The sequence below is a fragment of the Dendropsophus ebraccatus genome, chromosome 1 (assembly GCF_027789765.1).
Source record: "Dendropsophus ebraccatus isolate aDenEbr1 chromosome 1, aDenEbr1.pat, whole genome shotgun sequence".
In the NCBI taxonomy this organism is placed as follows: domain Eukaryota; kingdom Metazoa; phylum Chordata; class Amphibia; order Anura; family Hylidae; genus Dendropsophus; species Dendropsophus ebraccatus.
In genome coordinates, this window is record NC_091454.1 from 86,845,983 (window position 1) to 86,859,005 (window position 13,023).

Consider the following 13,023-nt stretch of genomic DNA (forward strand, 5'->3'; position numbering starts at 1 on the left):
CAAGATGTGTGCTGTGTGACATACGATTAACTATAATGTAACTGTGGTTTATGAGTGGTACAAATGGTAGAGGTTCAGTTGTTCAGATTATGCTCAGAATCTATGGAAAAAATGTGTCTGCATTATGTATTTCCAAGGATTAGTTTGTTTTATATGGCCACACCATGCTATACTATGACTATAGTGTATGACTATATGTGTCAGGACCAAAGTCAAAAATAGTTTATTTTGAATGTTTTTCATATCCTGCATATTAATACTGTCATCCCAGTGTTCCTGTGTGCTTTTATGATTGTTGGACATTGTCACTAAGGTGGGGCATAGCGTAAGTTGAGCCCCCTATCCCTGCCCTTATCACAGGGGAAGGGAGGATAACAGCGCTGCACCAAGACAGGGAGGGGGGCTCAATGGACGCTAAGGGCTACCTTAGTCCAACAATGATAAAAGCACACAGGAAAACTGGGGTGACAGTATGAATTAAACCCCCAGCATACATTCTGTCATCTACAAAAGTCTCTCCTGCCACCAAAAGTTTGGGTAACTAGGGATGCAACCATGCCAGGTTGGTTTTATGTACAAGCCCTATTGGATCAGAATGAGGCTTGAGCACGGAACAGATCCAGCATGGTCATATACATAGTTACCTAAACTTCCGGCGTCAGGGATGACTACACGTCGATTTGGAGAGAAAACATCATGACCTGTAACCTTTTACCGTGTATAATCATTTTGAAAGTAAAATACTGCACATTCGCACATTCAAATGTGTAGAGTGCAGTCGGCACTGCCGGCACCATGAACCAACGGATAGAACAATCAAGGGACGAGACACAGATAGCTTGTATATGGGGTGCTCCCGGGAGAAAGAGAGTGCGAGTGTCACAAACAGAGAGTAAAGCACGGGGCACTCACCAATGGTTGCAAGCTAGACAGTCCTTTATTGCATAGATCTGGACTCTCAGGGGAAGGGAGGACAGATGGACTCAGCGGGCGCGTACACCCCCGGTAGGTAGGTGTACCGGGGGTGTATGCACCCGCTGAGTCCATCTATCCTCCTTTCCCTCAGAGTCTAGATCCATGCAATAAAGGACTGTCCAGCTTGCAACCATTGGTGAGTGCCCTGTGCTTTACTCTCTGTTTGTGACAAAATACTGCACATTGCTGCTCAGAATTATGTTTACATTGAGAGGATATTAAACCAATGCAGAACCATCAATGACAGCATAATGGAATTTGTGCAGAGAAGAATTCTCCCTTATGATGTCTGGAATATGTGGTTTTCCATTCGCCAGCACAGGTATTGGAGGTTTAATATGCTTCCTTTTCTTTATTATTGGATCCTTTTTAGTAGTTTCATAATGTCGGAGGATAACTGGTTTACAGAATCCTTTCTCATTTAATAAAGATAACTCTTTGTTTCTGTAAAAGGAAATATTTATAATCATCATAATAAAAATTCTTAACAGCTTAGAAACAACACAATTATACAAAACAGAACTATGGCAAAGCTCAAATTAACCAGTGAGTTCTCATATTAACACAACATCCAATAAATACCAAGGGCCACATTTATAACAGTACTGCATGTAGAAAGAAAAGTTGATTGTCTTGCCCATACTGATCATTCACCGAGCAGCTATCATTTTGTCAGAGTAGTTCTAGAAATGAAAGCTGAGCTCTGATTGGTTGCTATGATTTACAGGATCAGTTATACTGTTAGACTGTGTTTATAAATGTATACATTGGTCCCCAATAATTACTGAAACTATTTTCTCAATTTTTAAGATTTTGTTTTTGGGGAAATAAACAGATCTGGTATGCAAAATGGGCATAATTTTAAATGTCACTGGTCAAATCCTATCAATTGGGAGATAAACAATTAGGAGTGGCCGGTCTCTGAAAAGATCATCCCAGCCGGTACTGCAATACTGGACGGATGATCTTAGCAGCCGCAGAGTTCTGATGCGGGCACATCCGTGCACGTCCGCATCAGAACTCTTCACAGCACACTATGGAGCTTGCAGCCGCTCGCTGGCGCCGTGAGGGATCCCGGCCGGAGCGTATACTCTGTGTATACGCCCCGTCCGGGATCCTCTAACGAAACAGGACACGTATCTATTCGTAAAAAGTATGGCCATTGCAACAACGGACATACTTTTACAAAAAGATACGGTGTGTGAACATAGCCTAATTAATTTTCATAGGGTACATTCTCTATGATCTGAGGGGTATTCTGGTTTATGGATAACATAAGGAACCCTTATTGCATTGTAATATAATAGAGGTTAAAATACACTATGCAATACCCATTTTCAGTTAGCAATAGGTTATATGACAGGATATATGGCATTAACATTGCAAGTATATTTTTATGTCCACCATGTATCCCATGTCTATTGATGAGGTTTACAATACTATAATGCCTATGTATTTTGAGTTCTACCCATGCACTACACTGGACCCAATCTACTTTAGATGAGGCCAGTTGGATAATGTGTGTTCACTTCTTAGATCTCAAGTCTGAATGCAAATTACAATTTTGATCTACCAAGGCTATAAAAATATTTTGTCTCTGCACTACTTACATGTTTTAAAGCCACACAAAAACAATTAACCATATTTTATACAGTGGTCCTTACATTTGGATCTGTGCAATCTGCAGTCTCTCCACTGCCCAGGAAATCAATCCATTCCATTCCATATCCTCAGATTTGGATTCATTTGTTTGTGAAATCCATCCTGAACCAAACACATTAGGAATAAAAAGAAGTTTAATGTGAATGAATTGCAGTTACCAAAAGGATTAGACATTTGTACTGAACTTTAAATGATAAAACGTATGGTAACTGGTAAGTGGGCTGCAAAGTTTTGAGGGGCTACATAAAAAACAGATGTATGTAGAGGATACATGTAAAAACATTGTATTTAGGTGTACCTTTGTCTTCACATAGTCTAGATGACATTGAGAAACTTATGGTAACTGGTAAGTGGGCCGCAAAGTTTTGAGGAGCTACATAAAAGGGGAAAAAAAAACATGTATGTAGAATACACATGTAAAAATAGTATATATATATATATATATATATATATACACACACACAACGCACTGATATTTAGCATAAAGCATTTCCCTAAAATAAGGTAATAACAACATTGATATAGGAGAATTTACTGTTAAAAAGCTAGACGATAATGTGCTAGAACTGTAATCATGATTACAATTGTCAACCATCTCTACTGGGGCAAATATAACTAATAAATGTAAACCATACAGAACATTCAGAATTTATGGAAAATGGTCTCTAAAGGAGACTTGTGGTTTAAGCAAACCCTCTTCAAATCCTCCAGAATAGCATGCTGGGCTAACAGAATGGGGTTCTATATTAAGGTGACCATAGACCTTCAATAACTGACGGACAAATGATCATCTGGCTATCACTTATCTCTCCTGCCTAGTATTCATCCTCTCCATACATAGGAACGTTCAGCATGGCTGAGCATTCTTGTGTTCTCTATGGGGAGGGTTAAGCCAAAGCCAGAGATCTCTGGCTGCTGCCTATTTCTCCCAGAACAAAGAGCGATTTTCCGTCAACCCAGACCCCTATTTCCACCGGCATCATCTGTCGGTGGACAATTGGGAGAGTCCCATATACCTTATACTGGTTTCCAAACCCAACATGAGCAGTGGGTATGGCCAACAAAAGTATAAGGTGTATGGGGATGGGCCATCATAGAAAATCACAGGGGTCCACTGAAAGCAGTGGTTGCCGAGCTGTATCTTGTTTTACTTGAAAGCATAGCATTAGCATATGTATTGTCTACCCCTGCAGAGAATGGCTCCCAGAAGGAGAACTACTGAGATTAATCATAAGAAAACAAAAATCCATAAAAAGTTTGTTGAATCAACCAACTGCCTAACTTCTGCTCTCTTACAAAAGGAAACAATGGTCTAATATACTAGTATTGATAGGTGATAAACATACATTTGTTTCCTGTAGGCTTAGTCTGGCTCAGGTCTTGAACAGATTTGTCCTTGCCGCCCTCCATCAGTGTGGTGTTAGTTTTATTTTTACTATTCTTGACATTGTCCACACTCTCCAGATTGGCAGGTGTTTTGCAGTCATTGTCCTCTGCAGCCATTTGTATACATGTGTCCGCCGTCTTCTTGGAGGACACTGATTGCCATTGCTTTTTGGGGTAGGTTGCTCCTTCAATAAGCTCCTGCCAATTGTAGTTTAGCACATTCACCAATCCTTGAGGGAAAACAATCTCATACTGTGAGAAAAAATGCAATAACTTCCCAAGCTCATAAAGCAAGGCGGGAGCAACATATTTATAGTCTTCAAATGGGTTCATGAACTGATCCTCATCATTGATGGCCTGACTGAGCTTCCGGTTATGGTTGTCTCCACCAACCTTCCCAAAGCTAGGTGTGCCGATCTCTGGCAGCACTGCATACTTCTCCTTATGCAGCTTGTCCTCTTTAGGTGAGGTTGCTTGCTTCTTGAGCTCAGACTGAGTAGAAACTCCTTTTTTATTTTTGTTTAGGCTGGTGTAAAATAGAATATTTAGTTATATTTTGCAATAATATTTTATAAATATTACTATGAATATAAAATTGTGAATAAATTGATTTCAGTTCAAATTTTTTGTACCCCCAAAGACATATACTGGCATATTGAAAGGTTAAGTTATAAACCTACCTGTTAATAAAGCTTGCAAGACGTGGATTGATATTCATGTACTTCATATCTGAGGGTAATTCCTCTGGCATCTTCTTAGTTCTTTTTACTGTCTTTATCTTTGACTAAAATACAACTCAAACAGTTGAAGAAAACACTCATGTATCACTAATATGTATAAAGCAAGATATTTAAAGTGTAACTCTACTTTTAGAAACCTTTTGACTTGTCATAGAGACATATCAGAAGTTTAGGGGGATTTCTGCACACAGACCCAGCCAATCAACACTTTTGACTTTTGAGGTGTGTAAAGTGAGCACAGGTACAATTTCAGAGTTTTGAGTTTTTAGGATATAAAATATGAGCTGTGATTGGTTGCTGTGGGGGGGGGGGGACTAGACAGTGTGGGGTTTAGGCAGCTTCATAAATCTATGCTTATGTGTAAACTGCAATATATTTGTAAATCACTTCATTTAAAGTGTACCTGTCAGCATACCCACTGACCTGACTGTCGGTGACTTCCTCTCTGCAGCTGGAGGAGAGGAATCTGGCTACAAACACGGCGAGACCATAATGCATCACAAGCTCTACATGTTCATAGCCATGGATACCTAAACTTCCGGCCACAGAGAGGAATTTACCGCTGATCTGGTCAGCAGATATGCTTAAAGGTACACTTTGAAAAATTATTCCATATTAACAAAAAAAGGTCTAAAACCGTGGCCACAAGATGTCTCACTGTTTACTGCCTGTTCGGGCAATTCTGCCTCTAGAAACAGAAACTGCAAGCTATGAGACAGGTACTATGGCCAGGATGGGGGAGAGAGAAAGAGTGATTCTGGGCTGTGTGCAGGCAAGCTCAGGCTTTCTCCATACCCCAGAGGATTTTACTAGAGATCAAAGCTTCCTTTTTATCTCAGCAGCACTTTGGTTTTTAAAGGGGTTATTCAGAGAACAGAAAAGGTCCTACTTCTTCAGCTCTCCTTCCTCTGACCGTCTCTGCTAATCACTTCCATAATTCAAAAGGCGGGAGCATGTTGCTTGCAATGATCAATAGCTGCCTGATGCTATTGTTGCAGAAGTGACATTGGGCAGCTATTGGACAGTGTCTGTGGGCATGGTTATGCCTGCACACAATGCCTACAACATGCTCCTGCCCCCTCTCATCTGTAGAAGTTATAAGCAGAGACAGTCAGTGCTGGAGAGCAGAAGAGGTAGGACCTTTTTCTGGTCTTTGGATATTGCTTTTAATGTAACCCCTTACATCTAGTGCTGTTTTTTTTGTATGTGCGCTAATATAGCACCTTGCAGACCCAATGCATCTGTAACCTTTCTTCCTCTAAATTCCCTGTTTAGAGTTGTAATATGTAAAATAACCCCCAGCACAGTGCAGCCTGTTCATGTCAGTGTACTTTCACCAGCACTATGTCACAGTATAGAAGAGAGGGGTAAATGCTGTGCTGTGATTGGACAGGCATCTAACATTGGAAGTAACTGCGTACTACTGGCAAACAGTCCAATTCTGGTCCCGCCCCGTGAAATGGAGACAATGAGAAATAGTTGTACACCATAGAGGGGAGCTTCACTGGCTCAATAACAGCAGTGAGAACACGAAAATCATGTTATTACCACTTTAATTGGTTAATCTAACAAAACCACCTAGGTTTATAAACCACAAGCACACTTTAAGGCACTTTAAGCACACTTCATTCTGGCATATACTGGCATAAATGGGGGACTCTCCTTTATGACATCCACATTCCCTTTATCATGCCAATTAGAGATAATAGTGATGAGATTTTTTGATATTTAAATGTATATTTTCTTATTGACAATCACTCTAAATCCTTGCATCAAATACTGCTGACATATTCCGTAAAGCATTCCTACAATTTCTGAGCAAACCGGTTTAATCTGGATCCTAGAAAATCCAGTATGTGGTTAGGTACTGTAAATCCTTAAAGCACTTGCCCTGACTTGCTTTCTTAGACCCTTTTACAATGTATATGTTAGTACACATATGTATACATGTATAACACATATAATGTTTCTTCCAGCTTCCAGGCTTTTCTTCACCTGGAGGAAGATTGAGTTGCTACTCTAGCCATGCATCTTCAACACTGCACATTAACAGGAATTTCAGTTGCTTCTTCTACAAGTTGTGCTTTATTGAATAATTAATTTAAAAAAATCACTGTAATATCGGCACTGGTGCTGGGCACGCTACTACTTGTTGTATAATGCAACCATTGTATTTATATTAACTTTTTTCTCATAATATCTTTGAAATGTTTAGGCTTTTTTAAAAATTAATAAGAAGGTCTGATGTACAGGCTGGTGAGGTGAGTATTTACTGTACCTGGTCATAGAAATACAGAGGTCCTGTTTTCAGCATCATGGATGACATCGGTGTGACTCACTATAAAAAGAATATCAAATATACATAATCCATAGGAGATACATAAAATATATTTATACTCTATATTGTCTGTTATCTCTTAGTTCTAAATAAAATACGTAAGGAAGACGTTATACATGTACATTATGCATTGGTGATAATTAAATCCAGAGCTGTAATTACAATTCTGCAGGCTTCAATGAGTCAATCATCAAGCTTGTTAACTGTTTTCAATGGCAGGCAGCAGATTTATGACTATGTTCCTTGGCTACAATAAGGGCTGTAACTCAGATTCTGTGTAAAATGAGTAAAGTAATGCATTTACAGAGTTACTCAGCTGTATACTATACGCTGTATAGTATAAAATGGGGTTTCAAAGTGAACATGATTTGTTTGTTTTTCAACTAAGAGGCAGTAAAGTTAAAGGGGTATTCAGAAAATTGAAATAAAACGCCAAGATATATAACTTACTAACTAATAGTATTGGCTCTCCAGCTCCTCCCTCTCTTCATAGACAACACATTATCCTCTGTTGTTATAGGAGGCTTGACTGGATCCTGTCTCTGAGCTCTAGTCCCACCTTCATATGTTAAATCTCTGACCAACCCTTCCAGCCTACATCACCATCTTCTTTACACAGATACATATATATCCTTAGGGAGAGTGCAGTGTGTTTACTGCATGCTAAATGATGCTACAGAAAGAGCAGTCAGGCTGTAAATACTGCAGGTGCTGCAACCTCATTCATGTGCAATAGTCTGCAGTGAAATTAGATGTTCTACAACAGCTCTGGCCAGGGGTACTCTGGTAGGGGAGTAGGCAGGGTGGGAGCATCGTGATGAAGGCTGAAAGCACAAGAAGGCTCCCCCTTGGTGAATCGGTAACGGTGTGTATATAAGGCAGTAGCGGTGAGGAATGCACTCACCTGGTGTGGTTGCGCTAAGAGCACAACATCTGTAAGCACATCGATATAAGTAATAACCTTGATGCCGCCCCTTCAGGGACCAGGGACAGGATGCCTCGTCCAACGATCTGGGTAAGTAGTACGGGTACGGAATTGTGACTGTGCAGGTACACACTTCCAAAGAGCTAGTTGGCGCAAGGAGGTCACGATGAATGAAGTTGGCGTATGAATTAGTTTTTTAGCATATAGCCAACGCGTTTCAAGGCAATGATGCCTCTTTTTCAAGTAAAAGAAGATATGCATATCGCCAACTAGCTCTTTGGAAGTGTACCCTTGTGGTCAGTGAATTGCCAGGTTGTTGTGGGGTCCCTTGGGTACTTATCACAGTGGTCCAGAGTGGAATAGTGACCCACCCGGACTGTTGGCACTGCCACCCACAGAAAGGGGAGATAACCCATGGAGCGTGTGTGTACACAGATGTATGTATTTACATTAGGCTATAGTAGCAAATACATTACAGGAAACCTATTTAAGTGATTGATCACTGTTTGGATTGCACAGGTGAGGGCAGTCCCAGGGGGGGAGCAGACTATCAATCGAGATCAAAAGTGTTCTTATCACCTCATCACAGGAAGGGGCTTGTTTTTTTCAAAGACTGTTGTCCTAAGCAGCCTCACTTAACTAGCCAATGTTGGCCACATTACAAGGTGGATACATATCCCCAGGCTCATAGCTACAGTGGGAAGTATTAAGCAGAAACTGTCCCTATTGACCACCTTGCTCACTCTAAAAGGCAGAGCTCCCACCCTAATAATGGACAATCCCGCAGCCTGCTTATTAGTGTCTCTATATGAAACTGAATCAAAAATACTCTGTATACATTATATCTGGGAATTCTAGAGAGGCAGCTGGGCAGCTGCGGATGAGCAAAGTGCTTGTGATTCACCGATAATTGTCAAACTGTGCTCAACTTTCTATACTTTTTATATTCGTCATTGTTCAAGTTAATTTGCAATTTTAAGTAAATCATAAACTATTTCTGAATATGGATCTATAGCTTGTCCAAAGATTCAGCAGCAAACATCCCATGTCCATACATTGTGATCTAGTGTAAATACGAACCGAAATTTATGATTTAAAATGTATATAATTATGAATTTTAGAGTTACCTAAAGCATGAAAGTTAACATCCTTCTTCCTACAAACACAATTGTTGACATGCAAACAAATATATACACACACAGTGCTTCTTGGAGTGTGCTATTTTTCTATTCTTTACTATCCATGAAGCTAGATAACCTATACTTTATACAAGAAGTATGTAACTTACATTGAGAGGAGTAACTTGTTAGAAAGTTCCGAGTATTAACATTGAAATGATCTGTGAAGTAGCAGGGAAGCATTTGCTGTCACACTGTGCTTGGCCTTGCAGAGTTTGAAGGGTTGTTGCCTGGTTACATATGTATTCAGACGGCTCTAGCTGAGGATTTAGTTTCTTCATTACATACTGGCTTTTCTTGCTGCCATCAAGAGCCTGACGTCACCCCACGGGAACTTTCCACTAGGAGAATGAAGGGATCACATAAAAGATAAAACTGGTCACTATTTTCATAATAATATGATGGACTTAAATTATATATATATATATATATATATATATATATATATATATATATATAATAATTATATAATATATATATATATATATATATATATATATATATATATATATATACAACCTGCACTGACCTTAGTCAGAGGCAGAGAACAGTGACTAGTCACGAGCTGAACACCGCCCCGATTGACTAATTCCCGCCTCTCTCCGTATCGGAATAAAACTATATTTTTGGCTGAAATCCACATATCGATCAGGACACAGCACATACGGTAAGGAAGCCGTGTACATACGGTAGGGAAGCTGGGAGCTATAGCATGATTGTGCTGATTGGTTCCCTTTAAGTACATATACCACAATCCTACATGTGTTGTTCCCAACTGCTAGTGCACAATCTATACATATATAATTAAACTATACCTGATGTAGGCATGCTGTTGATCCGGTGCTCACCTACAAGCCTGAGGCATGTTTAACGTCTGTCTTTGTCAGTAGGTGAGGGGAGACTGAGCCCAGTGTTCTTTTATGCAGCACATCCTTGGCCCATGTCTGGAAGTTTCTGTGCGTATATAGTTATGTGTTTAGCTACATGACGAACTTCCGCCCACACTTCCATGACGTGCCCACCAGGAGTTCCCACACATGTGCACCCCAACTCCACAAAATCACTATTAGAAGCTATAACTTGGAATAACACATAGAGGACCTGATATCCATACCTACGCATTTTAAGTGACAGTGCCAATAAAGTGAACAATGAAAAAAAATTAAAGGGGTACTCCAGCAAAAAAAAAAAAAATCTATCAAGTCAACTGGTGCCAGAGATTTAAAAAAATCGCGGGGTAACCCATTTAAAGTGATTGTGAAATAACAAAGTGACAGTGCATACAATATCATATACATAATAAATATCATAATTATGTACATGATATTGGATGCACTGTCACTTTGTTATTGCAGTCACTTTTCTTTCTTTTTACTTTAAATACATAGGTAAAGATACCATGTCCTTTAGTTCCCCATAAAAAAAATATTACCCCTGCCTCCATATAGTAATTTTCCCTGTGCCCCATACAGTATAGTAATAATGCCTCCTGTTTCCCCATAGTTATGATTACCCAAAGTAATAATAATTCCCCATAAAGTAATAATGCCCCCTTTGCCCTCCAAATGTGCAGCCATTTAGTGTTAGTTGAGGTAATAAAAAAGAATGCTTACCTAGTCTGTGCTCCCCCAATAAACAAAGCTTTACTAGCAGATCTAACTGGAGAAAGTCTCGAAGACACCTTATATGTGGAACCGAGCTGTTAGTGGCAAATATAGTTGCTGTAGGTTAATTACAGGGTTTCAAGGGAACTCATTTGCTTGCACTCTGCCTATAGTGATCTTCACAGATTGACTTTACCGTAGTTTAGTGCATACACTCTGTTACTCACAAACTCTGCTTTGTCACATGATACCTGGAGGAAAGCTTCAATGACATGGCAGGCGACCAGCACTGACTGTAGGCCTCAGAAGAGCTTAGTGTAATGCAAAAAGGCCTTTGTACAGCAATTATCCAACCTTTAACAATTACAATGCTCCTTCTTGGAGCAGCAGACGAAAAAACTTGTACTTTATCCTGACAGTGTAGCTAGAAGGCTTCAAAGCAGTAATAACTCAAGTGTAGGCTTTGGAGAAGGGACCCCTATCCCAATGTAATGAAAAAGAGGTACTCCACACCTGATTTGGAAGCGTTATATGTGTGATTACCATGCAGTTACATCCAGTGACTCACAGGTGACAACTTCTCTGATCGGAATTGTTCACATTCGCTTTTCTTTTTATGGCCCAGATTGCCATGACAACTTCTTCGGGCGAAAACTCATCTGTGCAGTACCTGCTGGACAAACATTAGGGTTTTTCCTTTTTCTAGCACCTATAGTGTGGAACTAAAGACCCCAGACAGGAACTGGCCCTAATTTCCGGACGGACGTGGAATGACTATAACAGACATCCCCCCACCCGGGCAGCATCTGTGATAAGATGCTGGGAGCGGGGGAACTGTACAGACATGTGCTTTAATGAAGCAGCCACGCAGTGCTGTCATTACAGCACGGCACATATCTGTACATTTCCCTTGCTCCCAGCGTCTTATAACAGATGCTGCCTGGGCGGGGGGAGTACGTTACAGGCATTCCACGTCCGTGTTCCATGCAGCCTAACAATTCCTTCCATACTTGTTATTTTCTATTTAGTCTCCTTCCCCCAGTTCCGAGCTGCTGCTTTCTGCTGAAAACACAAAAATCTGTGTGTGAGCCTTTCTCTCTGGCCCTTCCTCCTCCCCCTCCCTTCTGAGACAGCTTATGTAAACAAGTCCCTGAGTGGCTTTATCTGCAACATTGTAGCTTCTGTGTTAGGGTAGGTTCACACTGTGGAACTCGAGCTGAGAATTTCCGACGGATTCCGTAGCTTGTACCCGCTCAAAGGCGCATGCCTCTCCGCCCATGCCACCATTCTATGCACGGACGGATTTCCCATTCCACCAAAAGAATTGACATGTAAATTCTTTCAGTGGATAGTGGAATCAGGCCGCCCATTTTATAGTGTCTATGGAGCTGACGGAAAGGCGCACGGCCGTGAACAGGTACAAGCTACGGAATCAGTTGGAAATTCTCTGCTCGGGTTCCGTAGTGTGAACCTACCCTAATGCTTGGAGGGTTATTCTGAGGTCACGTTGCTAATGAACTTACCGTGATTAACCCTCCCAGCATTACAAAGAAGCTACAATGTTGCATATAAAGCCAGTCAGGGACATGTTTACATCAGCTGTTTCAGAAGGGAGGAGGGACAGAGAGAAAGGCTCAAACACAGATTTTTGTGTCTTCAGCAGAAAGATGCAGCTCAGAACTGGGAGGAGACTAAAGAGATAATAACAAGTATGGAATGAACTTTTAGTCTCACCATGGGCAGCGACATATAAAAAGTTGTGTTTGAATGGAATACCCCTTTATGGTGCGTTCACACCTACAGGATCTGCAGCTGATTTTATGCAGCAGATTTCATTTAAATAACTGAACACAGCATCAAATCTGCTGCAGATCCTGTAGGTGTGAACGCACCCTTAATGGGGAAAACATAGGGCAGTATGCCATAGGGCAGTTTCCCTGCTATTTTAACCTCCAATCAGTTAAGAATCCGGGCTTTTTCATTACTGTGAGTGGGAGGGTGCTGGAATGGAGACATCCTTCTGCTCAGGTAAATTTCTGATATTTCATTTGTAACCACCGGATAAAAACAATAACAAATAACGCTGACAGCAGCAGCAGCGGCGGCGGCAGGGGTGACACAGCGCCCTCTGCCGGCCTCCTCCATGAACACTCTCCGCGCCGGAGCCTCCAGTCCTCCAGCCATATCCCAGTGCGCACCGCGCCGACCCTGCTGC

At 40.9% G+C, this 13,023-nt stretch overlaps 1 protein-coding gene across 1 annotated transcript; it reads right to left on the reverse strand.

The window, feature by feature from the left end:
• Positions 1-1,193: 1,193 nt before the first annotated feature.
• On the reverse strand, positions 1,194-12,926 carry LOC138783072 (uncharacterized). Its single transcript, XM_069957301.1, has 8 exons — positions 12,794-12,926; positions 9,315-9,545; positions 7,042-7,101; positions 4,704-4,807; positions 3,984-4,549; positions 2,936-3,010; positions 2,640-2,739; positions 1,194-1,419 (listed from the first exon to the last, which is right to left on the reverse strand). The coding sequence occupies exons 3-8, from the start codon at positions 7,087-7,089 to the stop codon at positions 1,194-1,196; spliced, it is 1,119 nt and encodes a 372-aa protein (XP_069813402.1). The 5' UTR covers positions 7,090-7,101; positions 9,315-9,545; positions 12,794-12,926.
• Positions 12,927-13,023: the final 97 nt, after the last annotated feature.